The sequence below is a fragment of the Nerophis lumbriciformis genome, linkage group LG21, assembly GCF_033978685.3.
Source record: "Nerophis lumbriciformis linkage group LG21, RoL_Nlum_v2.1, whole genome shotgun sequence".
NCBI lineage: Eukaryota > Metazoa > Chordata > Actinopteri > Syngnathiformes > Syngnathidae > Nerophis > Nerophis lumbriciformis.
The window spans coordinates 33641522-33667500 of NC_084568.2; the positions used below are offsets into that span (position 1 = coordinate 33641522).

Genomic DNA, 25979 nt, shown 5'->3' on the forward strand with positions numbered 1-25979 from the left:
ACAATATCGGTATCGGATCGAAAGTGCAAAAACCTGGATCGGGACATCCCTACTCCTGATGTACTTTTTTTTTAAACTCCACAATATGGCAGTAGCTGTATTTAAAGTATGATGATTGGTCAGCATGCAGCAGCTTTATCTACCTACGCATGTGCTTTGAAATATTGGTTGCAGTATATTAACATTGATGTGAAAGTTGTGCATTTTGCACTTGAAATATTTTTGTTTACAATGGACAATTGCTGAGCAGTTTGTTACTCACCGACAGTGTGGTCAAAGACAGTTTTTATGTCTTCCACAATCATTCCCAATCATTAATAAAGTAAAAGGACCCCATTACTGCCCTGTCCGCCTCTGCTGTAATTACAGCATTTACGGAGTGTGGATTAAAAGTCATGGCAAGTAATTGTTTTTTTGGTAAATATTGTAAAGCCACAAAGAAACTAAATCTAACAGCATCGTTGTGTTGTTTTGCACAGAAAATCTCATATTTAACTTGTAGCGAAATGCCTATTTTTGAGCGTTTGACTTATTTAATTTGATTAAATCCGGACATAAAGTCAAACTAATAAAAATGTGAGTCGTCTCAAAGGTTTTACTGCAACAACAACTCCAGGATGTGCTGAGTCGGAATAAATTGCTGAATTAAAACAATAAACATCTCTGCGTTTGCTCTGGAGGGCTTCAAGTGTTGTTAATCACTACTACTTTATCCTCCTAATACATTACACTTTTTACTTGTTCTAGTAGTTCAACTATACGACAAGGGACATCATACTTTATTGTGCTCAATCTGTTACTTGACTCCCTGGTCTAATATCTTGTTAACATAATACTCTTCTGAGGCTTTACATACTGAAATTAGTATGTACACAAACAAGAATCTCATTGTGTGCAATTAAACAACCTCAAACATGGTTGGCCAATTTGGGAGTGACAAAAACCCCAGTTGTCTAAGTCACTTGTTCTCATTTCAGAATATGTATTGGTTTCGCCCTAATTCCTCTATTGTGATTTTTATATTAATGTCCTTTGTCACAATCTGCATTTCATTGTATAGTTAACATTTTGCCAATGTTTCACAAGGCATTAACTTGGCTTCTGTGTTCCATTACTAAAAATGTTTTTAGCGCATATGCAGCATAATTATATTTTCTCTGGATGTTGGAAAGGGTTGAGAGCCCTGTGCAAAGAATTAAATGCTGTGAAACTGATTACAGAGCAATTATGAAGCAAAACAAACCATTTCTTAGACACTTTAACTCCAAACGAGCTATGACACTAATGTTCCAAATAGGACTATGAAATGATTTAAAAAAATAAAAAAATCTGATTAATCACATTTTGGAATTTGGATTAATAATCATTAATCACAGGTTAGAACTCGCATGCATAATTGAAATTTGCTTAAGAAAAGACCCCAATATTTGTACACTATGCAATGTTATTATCAGAATGTCATCCAGGAGCGTTTTTTAAATGTTTTACTTGAATATACAATATGTTCTGTATTTTTCAGACCGTAGGGCACATCAAATTATAAGGCCCACTGCCGATGAGCGGATCTATTCAGGTCTATTTTCATACATTATAATGCGCATTAAAGGGGTCCGTCCAGCTATCCATCCATCTTCTTAGGGGGTCACATTATGATTATTTTGTTTTCTACCTGTAAAGGCTTCCTTGTGGTCTACATCAGTGTTTTTCAACCACTGTGCCGTGAGATACAGTCTGGTGTGCCGTGGGAGATTATCTAATTTCACCTACTTGGGTTAAAAATATTTTTTGCAAACCAGTAATTATAGTCTGCAAATGATGTGTTGTTGTTGAGTGTCGGTGCTGTCTACAGCTCTTCCAAATCAGTAGGTGGCTAATTGCTTTGTGGATGTCGGAAACAGCGGGAGGCAGCGTGCAGGTAAAAAGGTATCTAATGCTTAAACCAAAAATAAACAAAAGGTGAGTGTCCCTAAGAAAAGGCATTGAAGCTTAGGGAAGGCTAAGCAGAACAAAACTAAAACTGAACTGGCTACAAAGTAAACAAAAACAGAATGCTGGACGACAGCAAAGACTTACTGTGGAGCAAAGACGGCGTCCACAAAGTACATCCGAACATGACAAGACAATCCACAATGTCCCCAGAAAGAAGGATAAAAACTACTGACATATTCTTGATTGCTAAAACAAAGTAGATGTGGGAAATATCGCTCAAAGGAACACATGAAACTGATACAGGAAAATACCAAAAAAAGAGAAAAAGCCACCAAAATAGGAGCGCAAGACAAGAACTAAAACACTACACACAGGAAAACAGCAAAAATAAGTAAAAATAAGTCAGGGCGTGATGTGACAGGTGGTGACAGTACACCTACTTTGAGACAAGAGCTATAGTGATGCATGCTTGGTTATGCTTTAAAGTCATATCCAACAATTGCGACAACAACTTTTTACTGTCAACTGAGTTTAGTTTTTTAATGATTTCTGCTGGTGGTGTGCCTCCGCATTTTTTCAACGCCAAAAATGTGCCTTGGCTCAAAAAAGGTTGAAAAACACTGCTCTACATAACATGTAATAGTGGTTCTTTGGTCAAAATGTTGCATAGATTGTTTTACAGACCGTCTTCCAGCAGCTTTCCAACCGTCTCTTTAGGATGGGCCGTTTTGTGGGCGGGTCCGGCGTGGCGAGGTTGGGAGAGTGGCCGTTCCCCTGAACCCAGAGGGTTCCTGGTTCGATCCCCACCTTCTACTAACCTCGTCACGTCCGTTGTGTCCTTGAGCAAGACACTTCACCCTTGCTCCTGATGGGTCGTGGCTATGGCCTTGCATGGCAGCTCCCGCCATCAGTGTGTGAATGTGTGTGTGAATGGGTGAATGTGGAAATAGCGTCAAAGCGCTTTGAGTACCTTGAAGGTAGAAAAGCGCTACACAAGTATAACCCATTTACCATTTAGCATTTGCGTTTCTCCATTTCGACAGCGTTTTCTTCCCGTCGTCTTTGTTGTACCAGTAGTTTTTACTGCTTCCATAGCGAGTCTACTGACAGTTATGGTAGAACTGTATGCTACTTTGTATTAGAAATAGCAACAGCGGAGGATGAATGTTGCACAACAAGAGGATAGAGAAAAAGGAGCTTACTTTCACGACTTGTTTCAAATCCACATCAGCAGGTACCAATAGGAAGAAAAGTTGCGTTTTGCATAATAGTGCAAAACAAAACATCAGATAATGTCTCCTAACTGGTGCCATTTTGGGTTCTTTATACACACACATCCTAATAATACCTGTACATTGAAGCACAGTACGCCTGACTACGGTAGCCATAATGCTCCACGTTCCATTAAGTGGTGCGGCTTCGTAGCTTACCAAAGTTGTACTAAAACATTTTGACAGATTTTTGAGCGGCATGTGTAATGTTCTCTATTCAAACTTTTGGTGTTACTTGCAAGCGTCATTTATTTAACAGACGTCAACCTGCAGTCCACACATATCCCTTATGTGTGACTGCCATCTACTGGTCACATTTATCATTACACCATGTACCAAAACAAATAGCTTCGAGGTCAGTAAGCACAATCAGAATTAAGTACATTAGGTGCATAGGGGGATAAGGCGCATTGTCGATTTCTGAGAAAATTAAATGATTTTAAGTGCGCCTTATAGTCCAAAAATATGGTAATGTATTTGCACAAAACTTGGAAACAGCTGTATCTAAAGTTCTTAGCAGCTGGGTTTTGGGTATAAATTTGCACCAGCTGGAGTCTCCTCACTCATTTTTGTACTGATGTATGCATTGATCTCATCACTCACTGTGTAGCGGTTAAGGTAAAAGAGCTTGTACGGTCAAAATAAGTTGCATGATTAATAGGTGTGTACATGATTAATGCCATAGTTGTTTGTGAATAATCACATGACAGCCCTAGTTTTAATATGACTTGTTTTTTTGGGGGGTTTTTCCACCAGAAGGAAGTCTTAAAAACACAGGTCGTCTTATGTCATATAGGATGAATATCTTCTTCCTGTCACTCACACACAGTGGTCGAGAGAATTATATTTATTTATTCATTTTTAAAAACTGGTCTTGAAAATAGAATTTGACTTATATCCTGTTTAACACTGCAACCAATATAGCACATTTGTATACTGTACTAAAAATATTTTATCAATGCATCTTTAAATATTTCCGTATGCGGCCCTCGGTGGAAAAGGTTTGGACACCTAGATATTATTATTTACAGTCTCTAATGTAAGTGTAAAACGTCTGGACACCCCTATGTTAGATATTATTATTCACAATCCCTAATGTAAGTGTAAAACGTCTGGACACCCCTATGTTAGATATTATTATTCACAGTCCCTAATGTAAGTGTAAAACATCTGGACACCCCTATGTTAGATATTATTATTTACAGTCCCTAATGTAAATGTCAAAAGGTTGGACATCCCTGTGTTAGATATTATTATTTGAAGTGCAAAAAGTTTGGACACCCCTGTGTTAGATATTATTCTTCAATGTAAGTGTAAAATGTTTGGACACCCTTGTATTAGATATTATTTACAGTCCCTAATGTAAATGTCAAAAGTTTGGACACCCCTGTGTTAGATATTATTATTTGCAGTCTCTAATGTAAGTGTAAAACGTCTGGACACCCCTCTATTATATATTATTATTTACAGTCCCTAATGTAAGTGGAAAAAGTTTGGACACTCCTGTGTTAGATATTATTTGCAGTCCCTAATGTAAGTGGAAAAAGTTTGGATACCCCTGTATTATATATTATTATTTACAGTCCCTAATGTAAGTGGAAAAAGTTTGGACACCCGTTTGTTAGATATGATTATTTACAGTTCCTAATGTAAATGTCAAAAGTTTGGACACCCCTGTATTAGATATTATTATTTGCAGTCCCTAATGTAAGTGTAAAACGTTTTGACACCCGTTTGTTGGATATTATTATTTACAGTCCTTAATGTAAGTGGAAAAAGTTTGGACACCCCTGTGTTAGATATTATTTACAGTTCCTAATGTATGTGTCAAAAGTTTGGACACCCCTGTATTAGATATTATTATTTGCAGTCCCTAATGTAAGTGTAAAACGTCTGGAGACCCCTGTGTTAGATATTATTTACAGTCCCTAATGTAAGTGTAAAACGTCTGGACACCCCTGTGTTAGATATTATTATTCACAGTCCTTAATGTAATTGTAAACCGTTTGGTCACCCCTGTATTATATATTATTATTTACAGTCCCTAATGTAAGTGTAAAACGTTTTGACACCCGTTTGTTAGATATTATTAATTACAGTCCCTAATGTAAGTGGAAAACGTTTGGACACCCCTGTATTATATATTATTATTTACAGTCCCTAATGTAAGTGTAAAACGTTTTGACACCCGTTTGTTAGATATTATTAATTACAGTCCCTAATGTAAGTGGAAAAGTTTGGACACCCCTTTGTTAGATATGATTATTTACAGTTCCTAATGTAAATGTCAAATGTTTGGACACCCCTGTGTTAGATATTATTATTTACAGTTCCTAATGTAAATGTTAAAAGTTTGGACACCCCTGTGTTAGATATTATTATTTGCAGTCCCTAATGTAAGTGTAAAACGTCTGGAGACCCCTGTGTTAGATATTATTTACAGTCCCTAATGTAAGTGTAAAACGTTTGGACACCCCTGTGTTAGATATTATAATTTGCATTCCCTAATGTAAGTGTAAAACGTTTGGACACCCCTGTATTATATATTATTATTTACAGTCCCTAATGTAAGTGGAAAAAGTTTGGACACCCCTGTATTATATATTACTATTTACAGTCCCTAATGTAAGTGTAAAATGTTTGGACACCCCTGTGTTAGATATTATTATTTACAGTCCCTAATGTAAGTGTCAAAAGTTTGGACACCCCTTTGTTAGATATGATTATTTACAGTTCCTAATGTAAATGTCAAATGTTTGGACACCCCTGTGTTAGATATTATTATTTACAGTTCCTAATGTAAATGTCAAATGTTTGGACACCCCTGTATTATATATTATTATTTACAGTCCCTAATGTAAGTGTAAAACATTTTGACACCCCTTTATTAGATGTTATTATTTACAGTCCCTAATGTAAGTGTCAAAAGTTTGGACACCCCTGTATTAGATATTATTATTTACAGTCCCTAATGTAAGTGTCAAAAGTTTGGACACCCCTGTATTATATATTACTATTTACAGTCCCTAATGTAAGTGTAAAAAGTTTGGACACCCCTGTGTTAGATATTATTATTTGCAGTCCCTAATGTAAGTGTAAAACGTTTTGACACCCCTTTGTTAGATATTATTAGTCCCTAATGTAAGTGTAAAACGTTTGGACACCCATGTGTTAGATATTATTATTCACAGTCCCTAATGTAAGTGTCCAAATTTTGGACAGTGTTAGATATTTTTAGAGTAGTTGTGTTTAGCCTAATGCACTTAAATTGAGTTTGCGCTACATTCAAAACAAAAGTGTGTTGTTCTGAATATCTAAATGGCAAGGTTGTGTTTTTGTCATGCCGTGTTTAATGGTTTTTCTGTTGCGTGGTTACAGTGTCCACCAGATGCCTCCAAGAGCCGACGGGCTGCAGAGAATGACTTGTCGGAAAACTCTTTTAACCAGGTATTACACACTATTTTGGCCTCTACATATTTATACGAGCCCTTTGGCTATTTCCCAAGTACCACTGTTGTTGTTGTCCCTTGAAACTGCTGCGCCTCTCTCTTCAGAAATGATTATTGGATTTAAGTTGCAAGTAGCAATTGTTCAGTACCCACAGGCCATGTCAAAACATTGCTAATGGTGCCTTATGCAACCTACGGGAGTTATTTTTCTCCACTAATTTCCACGGTGAATTTTATAGCTGTCAAATGTTGATATATGAAGTTCTTCCAGCGCAGCGTAGGGGCGATTGCTTTTTGTTGCACTCCCACTTGTTTCATCACTCACATACATTTAGTATAGAGTACATCCAATTATCTATTCATTACAACCTGATGTTTATCTCGTAAAATGCCGGCTTACCCTGGAAACGCTGGCACTTCCAGAAGCGCTGATGAACCCCAAGCATGCCTCCGGAAAACGACTCGAGTGTCTCTCTGCCACCCTCTTGTCATCTCCAATCAGTTCCTGAAGACCGCGCCTGCATACGTTAAAATGCCGTAATAAGACTAACATAGTAAAATGTTCCTGGCTGCTTCCTTTTCCTGACATGACTTTAGTTCACAACATCAACAAGTAGCATTGAATTGTTCACATATCGTAGAGTTTTTTGTTTGTTTTTTCATTTGAAATAACATCTTGTTTAAGATCACTAGATTTTCTGCTGGCTTCCAAAAGACAAAGCTACTGTTAAGATTTCAAAACAGTGCCAAAATCCTTCCATGTTAAAACCATGTGGACTCATTTTGCATGCATGCAAACTCATTTTACAGTGTAGCTTTTTCACACACCAAGACTTTGGCACTGTTTTGTCCAAAAAGGTTTCATGTTACAGGCTACACCTGGGGTGTCAAACTCGTTTTTATTGAGGGCCACATCGCAATTATGGCTTTGAATTAACGTTGAATAATGTGGCGGACATCAATCATTAATTGATGTGGAAGACCACCTTACATTTTAACCATAGGGCCGCCAAAATGTATCTGTTTTTCATCCACCACGCCTCCTCTTCAAAGGCCCTTGACATCAATCGCATACCTGCCAACTACTCCGGTTTTCCCGTAATTAGTACGGTTTTCATCAACCTATTCCGGGTTACGGTTGCAGTGATAAAAAATACAGTTTTTCATTAATTTAAAAAAATTATTTTTTTAAAAGTTTTATTCACAAAATCGCGTAACAACAATGACAATCGACACTGCTTCCCGTAACTTCCTATCGAGTCATTCCGAATGCCATGCGCGAGGCTATTTATAGCACCGCTGCCAAGCACGAGGCACCTGTTGCCATTGTTTCCAAACGAGCGAACGATCATGGAATCAGCCGGAGAAAAATCGTTAACGAGTCTTAAACCGAAAAGAAAACTGCAGTCATTCCGTGAAGAATATTCAAAAGCCTACCCGGGAATAATTATCCGTTCCAAAAAGGGTGAAAACTACGCGAATTGCACCTTGTGCAGACAAGATTTTTCGATCGGACACGGAGGAATTAGCGATGTAAAAGACCACGTTGGGACAAAAAAACACAAGTCTAATGCCGTTGCTAGCGATACAAGTGGAAAACTTTCAACGTTTTTCGTCGCCCAAACAGATTCTTTGGATGTGATAAATGCCGAAGTTTTATTTACGGAGGCAATAATTGAGCATGGACTTCCAATCGCACTGGCTGATCACATGGGACAGTTATTTTGGAAAATGTTTCCCGACTCGAAAATCGCCAAAAAATATGGATGTGGTCGAACCAAATCATCAAACATTATTCAGTGTCTTGGAACAGAATCCTCAAAAAGTATCGCCGATGTCATGAAGACGGAACCATTTAGCATGTCGACTGACGGCAGCACCGATTATGACGATGTAAAACTGTACCCCATTTGTGTTCGATATTTCGATGACGACATTGGAAAAGTATTGTCAGTACTTCTGTCTTTGAGGGAATGCAATACGGCTTCCACAGGCGAAAACATTTACAAAATGCTCGCGGAAGAAATAGACTCAAACGAAATTCCTTGGCAGAATTTGGTTTGCTTTGCTGCCGATAATGCTGCAGTGATGATGGGACCTAAAAAGGGTGTTGCAGCTTTCATTACGGAAATGTCTCCTTCGGTTTACATCGCCGGTAAGTACAGTTCGTAGCATAAAAAAACTCACAAAACATAAAATTTTAAGTAAATCTTTTATTACATAAACAATAAATCAAATCAAAAATAATTTCTGTGTACAGTATATCTTTTTATTTGGGATAACGATAACATGTTCAAAACAAGTAACATATAACTATTATACTATTCTATTACTCTTTATTAATTTGAAAAATGTCGTCATGAAGTTTTATATTTATTTATATTTCTTTCATAAACCAAAATTTCGACCTGAAGTTTCTTGTTACAATAATGTCTGCAATATCAATAATGACATGTCTTATTTATATTGTGTAATTTGAACCAAATACTCTCAAAAATCTTATTCTTTTAAGTTGTTGAAAGTTTCAACATATACAGTTAATGTCAAAAGATTTTGAATACATTTACAATCATAACTTTATTTACCAAAACACATTTGCATGGTGAACTGCATATTTTCACTGAATTTCTTTTAAAGATGTCAAGGTATGATATTGTGGTTATCAAAGAAATAATCACATAATATTGAAAAAGCATAAGGCATTGATTGAATGGTATAAATATTTAATTTATCATGAGAGGAAAACAAATTAGAATAAACATGTCAATCAACCCATATGATTTTTGCTGTAATATTTTTGTTTTGAAAAGTCACTGTGATTGATAGAAAAGTGATGGTTTTAGCAACATTTTAACCTGTCTGAATGCTAATAATCATTTTGCGTCGGGGGGCGACCAGGACTTTGTCCTGGAACTACCGGGGCCTGCGGCCCCTGGACCCTGGCTACTAGGTTTTTCTGATTTCAAAAGTTGGCAGGTATGCAATCGCCATCAATGGCAGATAATGGCAAGAGACAGAACAGCCTGGAGGTCAATTACATGCACCAAGGCACATTCATGAAATTGAACAGTTCTCGTCGAATCCGACTGACTGCAGGAGGGTGGCTGCCGCGGTACTCGGTTGTAATACACTTTCCCACCACTTGTGGCAGTAATGACAATATCAAACAAACAGAGGAAGTCATAGACAAGTTTCTTAAGCGCAAAAATTATGACTAAAGTGATGAAGCTGTTTTCATTTACACTTTGATTTTATTGACAGTTAAGTAAAAACTAAGATATATTTTTTATTATTTATTTTTTTGTTTTAAAATTAAATAACTATGTACACTAATTTGTCATTAGTTATAATAAATCCTTTTAATGCAATATATTTCAGTAGTAGGCCTAAGGTTTCTATATGAAATAAGAACAATCATAGTTATCTGTAAAACTGTAAGTACGGTAGGTTGAATGCATTTATCAGTTTCGAGTCAAATCAAGAGTAAGATTTCTAATTAAGTGTTTATATTTGAGTGTGCCCCGGAGCCCTCTGTAGTGGAAATGTTGGGCACCAAGGTCAAAAAGGCTAAGAACCCCTGATTTGGAAGACCACATTAAATGAAGTGGCGAGCCAAATTTAATGAAGTGGCGTGGCGGGCACCGTTAAATGATGTGGTGGGCCACACTGAACGGCATGGTGGGCCACATAAAATGATGTGGGAGGCCCCATTGAATGATATGGCCGGCCCCTGGGTCTTGAGTTTGACACGTGCTACACACAGATCCCGCACTGTGCGTAGGGGGTCCCCATTTTGCGTGAAGGAGCACGTGGAAAATTAATGACAGGGCGCTTCAAATTAAATGTTCCCTTTAACGTATTCCCCAGCCCCTTCCTGCTCCATCACTGATCAGGACACAATAGCAAATATCCCTCGATGCTGTCATTGTCCAACGGGGAGTGTAGTGTTAATGTTCTGTTTTTATAAGACAGATGAAATGGGTTTCAAATGGGGGTGGGGCAAACATGTTTTAAGTATGTATTTTTAATTTTTATTTTGCATCTAAAATAAATGTAAAGTAGATCCAAAACACTCATCCAATAAATTCAAGTTGAAATCAAATAATATAAAAATAGTTTGACACAAAGTGTGTAGGGAAACAATTGGTCCCAATAAAATTCTGCTTACGGCCCTGAATGTAACATTTTTAGTATTTTTAATAGAAAGAATGGTTTGAACACATTTATTTGTAAATTATAATATAATAATTATTTATATATGTATTTAGTATTATATGTAAGTTTTATTGTGTTTGAATCAAAACATGTAGTAATAGTACTATGTAATAATGATGATTACCCAAGATATTCGGTTTGAAATTGAACCATAGTGAAACTTTGGTTATGCAACTAAAAATGATATACCAATATTTGAAATATTTGCACACGTTTGTATTATTTCTCATGGCACTGCTTCAAATCGTCATTTCTCCGTTCTTATTACCAGTGCAAACATTTGCTTTTAAACAGACTTCAGTCACTCTGCTTTATTTTATTTCATCAAAAAGGAGCCGTGAGAAGCTCAGTGCTTTGTTTCAACCTCTGCATATTTCATCAATTCAGTTTCTGCATTAACCTTTTAAGTCTCGTGTTTTGAGCCAGTGTGGCTCTTATATTCCTGTCGGTCTTTCTGTCTTTAATTATGCATTTTTTTGCTTCTCTGATGCAATGAATCGTAATGACAACACATGTTCAAGTGATGCGTTGCGCGTGTAACAGGAACAGGAACAGCTTGCCAATGCCGGAGATGCTGTTTGATGGTGACGTTATGAAGCCATTTAGATGGACTCTTTTCCACTCCTTCAAGCATCTTCAAGACAACAAAATTGCCACAGACGAGGAATACAAAAAGCACACGTGTTTTTTTTATGACTGATCTCTCTCGACTCTTTCTTCACTGACAGGAATTCTTCTCATCCAAGGATCTGGCTGAAAAAGTAAGTCTCACATTTCTAAAACAAGCTTATAATTTACCGTATTTTTCGGACTATAAGTCGCAGTTTTTTTCATAGTTTGGCCGGGGGTGCGACTTATACTCAGGAGCGACTTATGTGTGAAATAATTAACACAGTATCGTAAAATATCAAATAATATTATTTATCTCATTCACGTAAGAGACTAGACGTATAAGATTTCATGGGATTTAGCGATTAGGAGTGACAGATTGTTTGGTAAACGTATAGCATGTTCTATATGTTATAGTTATTTGAATGCATTGACGTGCGGTGAGGTTGATGGCTGGTGAGGCACTGACTTCATCACAGTCAGATTTACAAACATATGAACCCTAAAGAGTATCTTATTCACCATTTGATTGGCAGCAGTTAACGGGTTATGTTTAAAAGCTCATACCAGCATTCTTCCCTGCTTGGCACTCAGCATCAAGGGTTGGAATTGGGGGTTAAATCACCAAAAATGATTACCGGGCGCGGCGCCGCTGCTGCCCACTGCTCCCCTCACCTCCCAGGGGGTGAACAAGGGGATGGGTCAAATGCAGACAACAAATTTCATTACACCTAGTGTGTGTGTGACAATCATTGCTACTTTAACTTAACTTCAACTTTACACATACAAACTGTAGCACACAAAAAAGCACATTTAATAAAAAAAACTTTATTATGGTCTTACCTTTACTTATAAATTAAGTCCATGCGCTGCAACTAAAGCCCTCACTTAAACTTTCCACGTGCAAGATTGAATCTATTTAAAAAAGTGTAACCGAAGGTTTATAAATGTCGCCTATACTGTATGAATCTACAAAATAACAAACACGGAGGCTCCAGTTTACACGAGGACCACTTTATTTACCTTCTTTCAAAAACCTCCGCAACGTGTCATCACTTCCGCTCTTAGCGCCTTCAAAATAAGAGCTCAAGGCATATACTGTATAACAGCGCATAACAGGAACTTAACATCACAAAGAGGAAAGCCCATGAAAATAGGTTACAAAAGTTGTTTAATAAGAAGCCAAAAAGTGCAAAAACAATAATGTTTGTTTTGGAGGAGTTGTGAATTAGATACACCTGCAGTCTGCAGGTGTACCTAATGTTGTGGCCCTGCAGTCATTCACAACTCCTCCAACACGAACATTATTGTTTTTGCACTTTTTGGCTTCTTATGAAATAACTTTTTTAAATAGAATCAATCTTGCACGTGGAAAGTTTAAGTGTGGGCTTTAGTTGATAAAACAATTCTACGGCGGGGGTGCAGGAGGCGGGATTACTGGAGCCTCAGCCAGTGCGTCTTTTGCAGCCGTTTTATGATCGCTCAGCACAAGAAATACGTTACACACATACAGTTGTTGACAAAATACACTGTACATTATATACCTCAGCTAACTAAACTATGGAAATGTATAATATAATTCATATAGCAATACAGTCTCACTGCAAAGCAGGCCAGCAGTTAGCCGAGTCTGGAATCCATGGTGAGGCACTGAGTGACGTGCCTCAACTAGCTGCTGATCACTGCAAGTCTCTTCTCAGTATTTGAACGGCAAATGTGAAAATTCAGCGATTTTGAATAAAAATAATCTAAAACTGGTGAAGTTAAATGGAAAATAACTTTATTGTATAATCACTGGATACATATAACAATTTAATAATTTTTTTTTCTTTTTACATTTTTTTTCTTTCCATGATGGCAGGTGAGGCCCCGCCTCACCTGCCTCTAGTGACTGCACGTCACTGTTTGAATGACTCTTACCATAATATGTTACGTTAACATACCAGTTGGTTATTTATGCCTCATATAACGTACACTTATTCAGCCTGTTGTTCACTATTCTTTATTTATTTGAAATTGCCTTTCAAATGTCTGTTCTTGGTGTTGGCTTTTATCAAATACATTTCCCCAAAAAATGCGACTTATACTCCAGTGCGACTTATATATGTTTTTTTCCTTCTTTATTGTGAATTTTCGGCCGGTGCGACTTATACTCCGGAGCGACTTATAGTCCGAAAAATACGGTAATTAAGTTTTTTCTTCCGGTTTTTGTGTATTTAGTATGGTAAGTGTCGAAAATGTGAATTCAAACCTTGGAGAAAAAATTGCCATGTTCCAAACAAGCTGTCTCTGCCCCGACTTGTGACATCAGCAAATATCTCCACACATGGTCGTTGTTTTCTGGGCGACCATTTTTATTTACCCGTGCCGCAGTTGTAGTCCAACTAAAAGTATGTCCACGGTGCAACCCGATGACTCTGTTACTGATGGTATTAACCAGCACGTCACTACACAAACCTCCCAGGGGGTGATCAAGGGTGATGGGTCAAATGCAGAGAATAATTTCGCCACACCTCGTGTGTGTGTGTGTGACAATCATTGGTACTTTAACTTTAACTTCAAACAACCAACTACCAACCTCACCTGAAGAAGGAAGAAGTGCCTACTTATGTAACTTGTAACCATAGTTGCCAACCTTGAGACCTCCGATTTCGGGAGGTGGGGGGTGGGGCAGGGCGTGGTTGAGGGTGTGGTTAAGAGGGGAGGAGTATATTGACAGCTAGAATTCACCGAGTCAAGTATTTCATATATATATATATGTATATATATATATATATATATATATATATATATATATATATATATGTCCTGAAAATATGCAAACAAAACTGTGTTTAGATAATTGATACTTCAAACTTGCATAAATAAATATTAAGGAATATAACATAACTTGGCTTCTGAGAGCTTCAAAATGTAATGAATAAAATGATAAAGTTGTTGATAAACAAGCAATTATTTTAATAATTAAATATGGTCATTTTAAATGAATTATGATAATTTTAAATTAATTATTTCAAATATGTTTATTTTAATGTATAATTCTATGGCTGGATGTAATAAGGAGTCAGAAAAAATACAAATAAAAATACAATTAATTTTGATGTTTTTAGCAAAATATAGTAAAAATGTATTTAGTTTTTTTTTTTTTAATTAATAAATATATTTATTTGTAGGTAAGATAAACATAATAATACAATTTATCTCTAGTCTGGATGATTTATTTCTTGTCACCCAGTTGTCCTCCCATCGAAAAAAGGCTGTCCTCACTCAGGTCCGCATGGAGCTGGAGGGGGCGTGGCCTTCAGCTCCGGCTGAAAATCGGGAGATTTTCGGGAGAATATTTGTCCCGGGAGGTTTTCGGGAGAGGCGCTGAATTTCGGGAGTCTCCCGGAAAATTCGGGAGGGTTGGCAAGTATGCTTGTAACCGATGGGCAATTTACCCTTAAATACAGTTTAATTGCAAGGACAGTTCCTACAATTTATGGGAACAATAGATACAATCAAAATGGTCAATCCAGGCAGAGTATATTGACAAATGTAATGATTCATTAGCATGTATCATTGTTAGCTTACCCGGACGACATGTGGATGAAATAAACAGGCTAGATATAATGCAATATTCTTGCGTGGATGTACAAAACCCAAAACCAGTGAAGTTGGCACGTTGTGTAAACGGTAAATAAAAACAGAATACAATGATTTTCAAAGCCTTTTCAACTTATATTCAATTGAATAGACTGCAAAGACAAGATATTTAAAGGGGAACATTATCACCAGACCTATGTAAGCGTCAATATATACCTTGAAGACCATATATTTTTTTAACCGATTTCCGAACTCTAAATGGGTGAATTTTGGCGAATTAAACGCCTTTCTAATATTCACTCTCGGGAAGCAATCCGCCATTTTCTCAAACACCGAGTCAAATCAGCTCTGTTATTTTCTGTTTTTTCGACTGTTTTCCGTACCTCGGAGACATCATGCCTCGTCGGTGTGTTGTCGGAGGATGTAACAACACGAACAGGGACGGATTCAAGTTGCACCAGTGGCCCAAAGATACGAAAGTGGCAAGAAATTGGACGTTTGTTCCGCACACTTTACCGACGAAAGCTATGCTACGACAGAGATGGCAAGAATGTGTGGATATCCTGCGACACTCAAAGCAGATGCATTTCCAACGATAAAGTCAAAGAAATCTGTCGCCAGACCCCCATTGAATCTGCCGGAGTGTGTGAGCAATTCAGGGACAAAGGACCTCGCTAGCACGGCAAGCAATGGCGGCAGTTTGTTCCCGCAGACGAACGAGCTAAACCCCCTATCGACCCTGGCTTCCCTGGCCTGCTGACATCAACTACAAAACTGGACAGATCAGCTTTCAGGAAAAGAGCGCGGATGAGGGTATGTCTACAGAATATATTAATTGATGAAAATTGGGCTGTCTGCACTCTCAAAGTGCATGTTGTTGCCAAATGTATTTCATATGCTGTAAACCTAGTTCATAGTTGTTAGTTTCCTTTAATGCCAAACAAACACATACCAATCGTTGGTTAGAAGGCGATCGCCGAATTCGTCCTCGCTTTCTCCCGTGTCGCTGGCTGTCGTGTCGTTTTCGTCGGTTTCGCTTGCATACGGTTCAAACCGATATGGCTCAATAGCTTCAGTTTCTTCTTCAATTTCGTTTTCGCTGCCTGCCTCCACACTACAACCATCCATTTCAATACATTCGTAATCTGTTGAATCGCTTAAGCCGCTGAAATCAGAGTCTGAATCCGAGCTAATGTCGCTATAGCTTGCTGTTCTTTCCGCCATGTTTGTTTGTGTTGGCATCACTATGTGACGTCACAGGAAAATGGACAGGTGTTTATAACGATGGTTAAAATCAGGCACTTTGAAGCTTTTTTAGGGATATTGCGTGATGGGTAACATTTTGAAAAAAACTTCGAAAAATATAATAAGCCACTGGGAACTGATTTTTAATGGTTTTAACCATTCTGAAATTGTGAAAATGTTCCCCTTTAATGTTCAAACTGAGAAACGTTTTTTTTTTTTTTTCAAATAATCATTAACTTAGAATTTAATGGCAGCAACACATTGCAAAAAAGTTGTCACAGTGGCATTTTTACCATTTTTCCTTTTAACAACACAACTGAGGAGACCAATTTTTGAAGCTTTTCAGGTGGAAAAGTTTTCCAGTTTGAACGTTAAGTATCTTGTCTTTGCAGTCTATTCAATTAAATATAAGTTGAAAAGGATTTGCAAATCATTGTATTCTGTTTTTATTTACCATTTACACAACATGACAACTTCACTGGTTTTGGGTTTTGTACACACCGTATTCTCCGGACTATAGACCGCATGGGTATAAGCCGCACCCGCTACGTTTTAGAAACGGAAAGGAAAAAAGCCTAATATTAGCCGCACCGGACTATAAGCCGCATGTATATACAAAGTGAAATTAGTTATTTACATATAAGTAGTTTGTAAATCTTTATTTGCATACCTTAATTGTTACCACGACTTAAACAAGTTGAAAAACTTATTGGGGTGTTACCATTTAGTGGTCAATTGTACGGAATATGTACTGTACTGTGCAATCTACTGATAAAAGTTTCAATCAAACAATCAATCAATCCAAATGGTGTCTGATCAAACAAAACAAAAGTCATCGTTATGGACCCATTAGCTGCGCAAGATAGCTCTCCAATCAGCTAAAGAGACTCAATAACTCCACGGTGACGATTTGGTGAATTTAGTGAGGAATTTGTGAAACTGAAACAATAAAAAAAGAATGCCATTGTAAGTTAATAATACTAACACAGACACACAAACGTGTTAGCTAATGTTAACGACGCTGGCGTGATTACATTTCAATAACACGTACAAATATGCATGAAAACACTCCTGCACACATCACACTTGGGATGGTTTAACAAGTAGGAGTTGTTTTAGTTATATTGTAAAACTGAATGAAGAATCCAAATGAGTAGAAACGCTATGGACGATTTGGAGATGGAACAGCACTTGTACTTTCGGTTCAAAGCTTTAAACAGCAGGGAACACTGTTGAGGTTCACCCAACAGCACCTGCAGTGAGAGAACTTGTCCAAAAGATGGCGCTATTGCACAAACAATAACAGACCATTTCTGTGTATTTGCATGTGTTTAATGAAACTATTTGCATTATGGTCGTCAGCGAGGAAAAATCCATAAATTAGCCGCACTGTTTTATAATAGAAATGGGGAACACAAGTCTTGTGCTGAAAGGTATAAGCATCCCATCAGTCGTATTCCTAGTAAAAGCGAACATTGTAAGTGATTGTTTTATTTTGCTTGTAGTTTATATTTCTTGTTTAGCACTTAGCAATATTGCTACGTATGTGACGCTTGGTGTTTCATTAGAGATGGATATACTAATCACACAGTTTCTAAAACCTTTAGATCGTCCTTGTGTTCAGGCTCAAACATATCAAATTCTGGATCATCATTTTCCCCAAAGTAGTCTTTGTCACAAAGTCTGCCATGATTAGTGGTTGTTGTTGTTGAAGGAAATGGTGAACGCTGTGATGCGCTCTGAGAAATTGTTACTACATTAAATGCACTATATTGCCAAAAGTATTTGGCCACCTGCCTTTACTCACATATGACCGTGAAGTGCCATCCAATGGAATTGTCCAAAATGTTTTGGTATCCTGGAGCATTCAAAGTTCCTTTCACCAAGCCCAACTCCTGAAAAACCAACCCCACACCATAATTCCTCCTCCACCAAATTTCACACTCGGCACAATGCAGTCCGAAATGTATCGTTCTCCTGGCAACCTCCAAACCCAGACTGGGCCATCAGATTGCCAGATGGAAAAGTGTGATTCATCAGTCCAGAGAAGGCGTCTCCACTGCTCTAGAGTCCAGTGGCGACATGCTTTACACCACTGCATCCCACGCTTTGCATTGGACTTGGTGATGTATGGCTTAGATCCAGCTGTTCGGCCATGAAGCTCTCTGCGTACTGTACGTGGGCTAATTGGAAGGTCACATGAAGTTTGGAGCTCTGTAGCAACTGACTGTGCAGAAAGTATTTGCACTATGCTGACCTCTCTGTCAGTTTACGTAGCCTACCACTTGGTGGCTGACTTGCTGTTGTTCCCAAACTCTTCACTTTTCTTATGATAAAGTTTACTTTGCAATACTTAGGAGCAAATAAATTCCACGACTGTATTTGTTGCACAGGTAGCATCCTATGACAGTTCCACGCTGGAAATTAATGAGAGCGGCCCATTCTTTCACAAATGTTTGTAGAAACAGTCTCCATGCCTAAGTGCTTGATTTGATACACCTGTCGCCGGGCCAAGTGATAGGACACCTGATTCTCATCATTTGGAGGGGTGGCCAAATACTTTTGGCAATATAGTGTATATACAACCTTGATGGAGGTTATTTAGAGGGCTTTATTGGCAGGATATACCAAATCCCCATTACCAGTATTTTTAGCCATCCCTTGCTAGGGTTCATTTATACATAAAAAAAAAAAAATACACGTGTATGCTTGTTTTACATAAGGATTGAGAATGATAGTGGAAGAAAGTGCACTTTCCCTTAAAGTAGGTGATGCCTATGGTTAGAAAAATAAGTCATTCTCTGTTTTCCTCTTTCTCTCTTGCCCTGCTTTTTGACTGACTGAGAACTTGATTTACACCTCATTATGCGCCTCACTCGGGAGTTGCGACTACCTCGTAATTCTTTTTTTCTCTCACCTACAATAGGCATGTTCCTTTCACAAATAGAATAAGAAACTCTGGATGCTTCATTATGTTGCTCTTGTGTGTGCTTACTCCAGCACCTGGCCAATGTAGGTTATTACCTCAGTTGGCCAGGGTGTGCCACGGGGGGAGAGTTGTGCAAAAAAACAAAGGTGACGTTGTCACTGTTGTGTATTTAATGTGGACAAATTGCACAGACAGGTGAAAATATGCATTTTCTATTGACATTGTGGACAACTTAATATATCAAGGGCAAATACCGACCTGTACATCCAATTTCTATACCGCTTGACCCACTTGCTGCAAAAGCTCGCTCTCCAATCAGCTAAACAGACTCCACGGTGACATTTTGGTGAATTAATGAGGAATTTGTGAAACTCAAACAATACACATATAATGCCATTGTAAGTTAATAATACCCATGGGAATTAACGGGAATATATGGGAATTAATGGGAATAAACAATGGATGCAACATGCTAGATCTTGCAGAATGATTAACTAAAACAACCTGATTTCATGCAAATTCAGTTGAATTTCAACCCTCCACTGTGCATTCCTCCATCACATGCACAGATAATTCCCAGCATGCTACACACTACAGGCCACACTAGTATTTGAGCCCAAAGACTTCATCCAGTCTGGTAAGTGTTGATAATATTACTGGGGTAAACATATTAGATCTATGGTATTTAAGTTTAATAAAGGTGTAATTGCTTGTTACTGTATGACTGTAGACTCCTCCAGTAGACTTCCACTCAAGATAGCTCGCTGTTCCCGTACTTGTTAAATGATGTTGGGGCCAATATCTCTAGCTAGCTAGGTTTATGTACCACCAGTCTCATAATGAACCGAAAATATTTCTCCGTTAGCCGTGATGCTAATTTTGTCTATGTTAAATCCCATTCATTTATGCTAACAACGTTAGCAATCTGAATTTACCTTTTTTGTGATCTGTAAAGTTCAACTAGCAAATACTAAATCAAAAGGTGTAGTTTCCTCTGCCTTCTGTTCTGCTAGCCATTCTGTTGTCATACAAGAATGTAGGTTATACCCAGTGACGTGCGGTGAGGTTGATGGCTGGTGAGGCACTGACTTCATCACAGTCAGATTTACAAACATATGAACCCTAAAGAGTATCTTATTCACCATTTGATTGGCAGCAGTTAACGGGTTATGTTTAAAAGCTCATACCAGCATTCTTCCCTGCTTGGCACTCAGCATCAAGGGTTGGAATTGGGGGTTAAATCACCAAAAATTATTCCTGGGCGCGGCGCCACTGCTGCCCACTGCTCCCCTCACCTCCCAGGGGGTGATCAAGGGGATAGGTCAAATGCAGAGGACAAATTTCACCATGTGTGACAATCATTGGTACTTTAACTTAACTTTAACTTTATACATACAAACTGTAGCACACAAAAAAGCACATTTAATTAAAAAAACGTTATTATGGTCTTACCTTTTTTTTTATAAATGAAGTCCACAACTAAAGCCCTCACTTAAACTTTCCACGTGCAAGATTGAATCTATTTAAAAAAGTGTAACCGAGGGTTTATAAATGTCGCCGATACTGTATGAAACTACAAAATAACAAACACGGCGGCTCCAGTTTACACGAGGACCACTTTATTTACCTTCTTTCAAAAACCTCCGCAACGTGTCGTCACTTCCGCTCTTAGTGCCTTCAAAATAAGAGCTCAAGGCATATACTGTATAACAGCGCATAACAGGAACTTAACATCACAAAGAGGAAAGCCCATGAAAATAGGTTACAAAAGTTATTTAATAAGAAGCCAAAAAGTGCAAAAACAATAATGTTCGTGTTGGAGGAGTTGTGAATTAGGTACACCTGCAGTCTGCAGGTGTACCTAATGTTGTGGCCCTGCAGTCATTCACAACTCCTCCAACACGAACATTATTGTTTTTGCACTTTTTGGCTTCTTATGAAATAACTTTTTTAAATATATTCAATCTTGCACGTGGAAAGTTTAAGTGTGGGCTTTAGTTGATATAACACTCCCGTCAGGGCTTGCCGTGCATTCTACGGCGGGGGTGCAGGAGGCGAGCCTCAGCCAGTGCGTCTTTTGCAGCCGTTTTATGATCGCTCAGCACAAGAAATACTTTACACACATACAGTTGTTGACAAAATACTCTGTACATTATATACCTCAGCTAACTAAACTATGGAAATGTATAATATAATTCATATAGAAATATGGTTTCACTGCACAGCAGGCCAGCAGTTAGCCGAGTCCGCAATCCATGTTGAGGCACAATTGAGTGACGTGCCTCAACTGGCTGCTGTTCACCGCACCGTCTCTTCTCAGTATTTGAACGGCAAATGTGAAAATTCAGCGATTTTAAATAAAAATAATCTAAAACGGGTGAAGTTAAATGGAAAATAACTTTATAGTATAATCACTGGATACATATAACAATTTAATTTAAAAAAATTCTTTTTAAATTTTTTTTCTTTCCATGATGGCAGGTGAGGCCCCGCCTCACCTGCCTCTAGTGACTGCACGTCACTGGTTATACCGTATTTTCCGCACTATAAGGCGCACCGGATTATAAGGCGCCCCTTCAATGAATGGCATATTTAAAAACTTTGTTCATATATAAGGCGCACTGGATTATAAGGCGCACCTATGCATCCATTAGATGGAGCAGCGCTAAAGGGAATGTCAACAAAACAGTCAGATAGGTCAGTCAAACTTTTTTAATAGATTACAAACCAGCGTTCTAACAACTCTGTTCACTCCCAAAATGAATAAACAGCTGATTTACTCGTGTTACGGTAAATCAAACGTGCAATCACAAAATAGTAACACAATTCTTCTTCTACGGGGGCGGCTGCTTACTGTAGAAGAAGAAGCGCTTCTTCTTCTACGGGGAAAAAGAAGTTGGCGGCTGTTTACCGTAGTTGCGAGACCTAAACTTTATGAAAATGAATTTTAGGTTTGTTGTGGCTCAATAATGGTCCATATATAAGGCGCATTGTCAGCTTTTGAGAAAATGTTTGGTTTTTAAGTGCGCCTTATAGTGCGGAAAATACGGTAGTTTGATTTAGCATGCTGATTGAGTGTTCATTTATTCATCTAGCCTATTTCTATTCATTTGTCCATCAGTAAAATATTTGTAAAGACTACTCCAATTGTTTAGCTGACTATTTATATCTATGTGTGGCATTGCATTAGTCTTTTACAAGCTTCTCATCTTATTCAACTTTGAATAATCAAAAAATCTTCAAAATTTCCGAACTTCCCGAGCTTAACTTCTCGTGGTAAATTTCCGGAAATTTACCGGAAACGTTCCACCCCTTTGCAACCCTAAGCATGATCACACAATACAATGTTATACTAAAGCATCAAAGTATATCAAACATACTGCATTTTCCACATTACCCAAATTTGGCATATTGCTCAAAACTTATGTAAAGTATCCAAACAATAGAGGAATAAGTGCATATTACATTTTAACACAAGTGAAGATATAAGTATGTTACAACAGAAAATAACCAGATATTAACAGTAAATGACATACTTGCCAACCCTCCCGGATTTTCCGGGAGACTCCCGAAAACCTCCCGGGACAAATTTTCTCCCTAAAATCTCCCGAAATTCAGGCCGAGCTGGAGGCCTTCCCCCTCCAGCTCCATGCTGACCTGACCTGTTTTCACGTCCGCTTTCCCACAATATAAACAGCGTGCCTGCCCAATCACGTTATAACTGTAGAATGATCGAGGGAGAGTTCTTGGTTTCTTATGTGGGTTTATTGTTAGGCAGTTTCATTAACGTCCCCCCAGCGCGGTAACAACACACAACAACAGCAGTCATGTTTTTGTCTACCGTAAGGCAGTTCGTCTGCCGTAAACAGCAATGTTGTGACACTCTTAAACAGGGCAATACTGCCATCTATGATCTTCCTCAGGAAGCAAAGATTGTGCCGGTTTTGGGCCATGCTAGGGAGAGATGGAAGATTCCAGACTCTAGTGCATTTGATGAAAGCACTTTTGTGCGCGCCACACAGCAATGCATCATCAGAGAGGGTGTTCAGCATGGTTAGAAAAATAGAGACAGAGAATAGAACAAGGATGGACAATTCAACCCTTAACTCAACAATGAGTAGATGAGTGTTATGTGTGTGTATATGTGTAAATAAATGAACACTGAAATTCAAGTATTTCTTTTATTTATATATATATGTATATATATTAAATATATATATATATATATATAGCTAGAATTCACTGAAAGTCAAGTATTTCATATATATATATATATATATATATATATATATATATATATATATATATAAGAAATACTTGACACTTGGTGAATTCTAGCTGTAAATATACTCCTCCCCTCTTAACCACGCCCCCGCCCCCGACCACGCCCCTCCCCCTCCCCACCCCCCACCTCCCGAAATCGGAGGTCTCAAGGTTGGCAAGTATGGTAAATGAACAAGTAGATTATTAATACTTTTGAAAAAAACAACTGTAAATGATGCAACATGTTACCCGTTTTGATATGGTCCTATTATTATTTATATGCCAAACCGTATATTGTGATAGAAATATTGTTTTCGCTGGAGGCCGCAATATAATTTGAGATATAGATTTTAGTGCCATATTATATGGATTTCAAAACGAGGAAAGAGGAGAAGATTACAATTGTGCTTCCTCGCCTGCTTGTCGTCCTCGCAAGCCCACAGTTGCAGCGTCAATAAGCTGACTTTATGGTGTGTGGAAGCTCACAGAAACAGCAGGTGGGGGGGGGGGGTTAGTGACTCTGATTTAATTACTTTATTACGCTAAAAAGACTTCAGTTATTTTTTTAATGGCTATCCAGTTTTGGTGTTTGCACCCTCCTGTTGCAGAGCAGCTGCTCATCTCAATCGTGTATATTGAGGGAGTGAGCCTGAGCCCTGTCTCCCATGGGTGCTCTGTGCTGATGTGTGAGTGCCCACCTCACATCCCCGCTAACTGAATATTGTAGCAGCCAATGTGGTGTTTATTTTTATGAAATAGTGCCACCAGCTGGTAACAACATTAACTGAAACACTTTTTTGTTAGTTGTGGTTTGAACTGGGGATTATGAAACATACTAATTGTGTGTTAAAAATGTACATTATACTCTTAAAATAACCTCAATCTGTTATCCCTTGTGTCTACAATATATGTAGTTATAATGCATTAATATTTAGACCTAATTAGGATTAACATGTTAAGATAATAGTAATAATTGAAGTCATTTTACATGACATGATTTGTTAACTGTGGTACTTGAGTGTGTGATTAAGAATGTGGTGCCATGTGTGTATTTCAGGTCTTAACTCTTGCAAGAGTTTCTGGGCTCAAAGGAGAAAAAGGCGACCGGGTGAGTCGCACTTTGTGTGAAAGTGCATATGGTGGAGTTAATATCAGCGGAATGTGTGACATCATTACACGCCCCGACATGACTTGGGCTGTAAAGCGGAACCATATACAGCCGTGGTCAAAAGTTTACATACACTTGTAAAGAACATAATGTCATGGCTGTCTTGAGTTTCCAATCATTTCTTATTTTTTTGTGATAGAGTGATTGGAGCACATACTTGTTGGTCACAAAAAACATTCATGAAGTTTGCTTCTTTTATGAATTTATTATGGGTCTACTGAAAATGTGAGGGTCAAAAGTATACATACAGCAATGTTAATATTTGCTTACATGTCCCTTGGCAAGTTTACCTGCAATAAGGCGCTTTTGGTAGCCATCCACAAGCTTCTGCTTGAATTTTTGACCACTCCTCTTCACAAAATTGGTGCAGTTCAGCTAAATTAGTTGGTTTTCTGACATGGACTTATTTCTTCAGCATTGTCCACACGTTTAAGTCAGGACTTTGGAAGAAAACCTTAATTCTAGCCTGATTTAGCCATTCCTTTACCATTTTTGACGTGTGTTTGGGGTCATTGTCCTGTTGGAACACCCAACTGCACCCAAGACCAAACCTCCGGGCTGATGATTTTAGCTTGTGTAACAGGTACGTTAGCTAGTATAGTAGACGTTCTCAATATTTGGGCTAATCAGAAGTCTAGATTACGACTCGGAGAGAGTAGGACAGACACAATTAAATGCTTTAAATTATACTGGTGTTATTTAAATATGTACAGTGCAACAAATAGTGGACATACATTGATAGGATTGGCCATTCAAAACAAAAGAAAAAAACAGCAAGGGTTCAGGTAATTCATAACAGGTAGTATCAAATGTTCTTAAAAGGTCATATGAGACTGATCGCAGTCCATATGCGCATTCAGAGTTCATACAGCCACACGGTTTGGGGTTGTGGGTATGGCAGTTTGTAGTGAGAGTTCAGTTTATGGTCAGGGTGTGTATGAGGTAGTGCAAAGGGCCGCAGAGCAATGAGGTGCAAGGCAAGGGGTTCGGCTATAAGCCGCCTACCGGCCCGACCAGAGCAGGTGGAGTTCAGGGGTTGAGAGGTGGAGATCCTTGGGCTCAGGCTCGAGGCCTATCTACAGCTCGCCATCCAAGACTTAGGGACCTAGCCTGCGTAAGCACAGGACCCGAAGTTCAATCAATGTGCGCACATAAACATCAACATTAAGTCATCCATCGTTCGACCTTCAATAAATAAGTTACACTTATTATCATTATTAGCTATAATACTGCTAACATTAACAATATTTAAACAATCACATGCATGTATAAAATAAACACGACAGTACACAGTGTTGTCACTATGACGGGAGTAA

The 25979-nt window shown here is 38.2% G+C and overlaps 1 protein-coding gene across 3 annotated transcripts in view; it reads left to right on the forward strand.

Annotated features, from left to right (window-relative positions):
• Positions 1-25979, forward strand: part of col16a1 (collagen, type XVI, alpha 1) — a 375244-nt gene that overhangs the window by 234882 nt on the left and 114383 nt on the right. For all 3 annotated transcript variants that reach the window (XM_072915591.1, XM_072915590.1, XM_072915592.1), the window contains 3 exons: positions 6579-6647; positions 11593-11625; positions 24553-24603. In XM_072915591.1, the coding sequence (XP_072771692.1) occupies positions 6579-6647; positions 11593-11625; positions 24553-24603 (153 nt within the window). The remainder of the gene's footprint in view (positions 1-6578; positions 6648-11592; positions 11626-24552; positions 24604-25979) is intronic.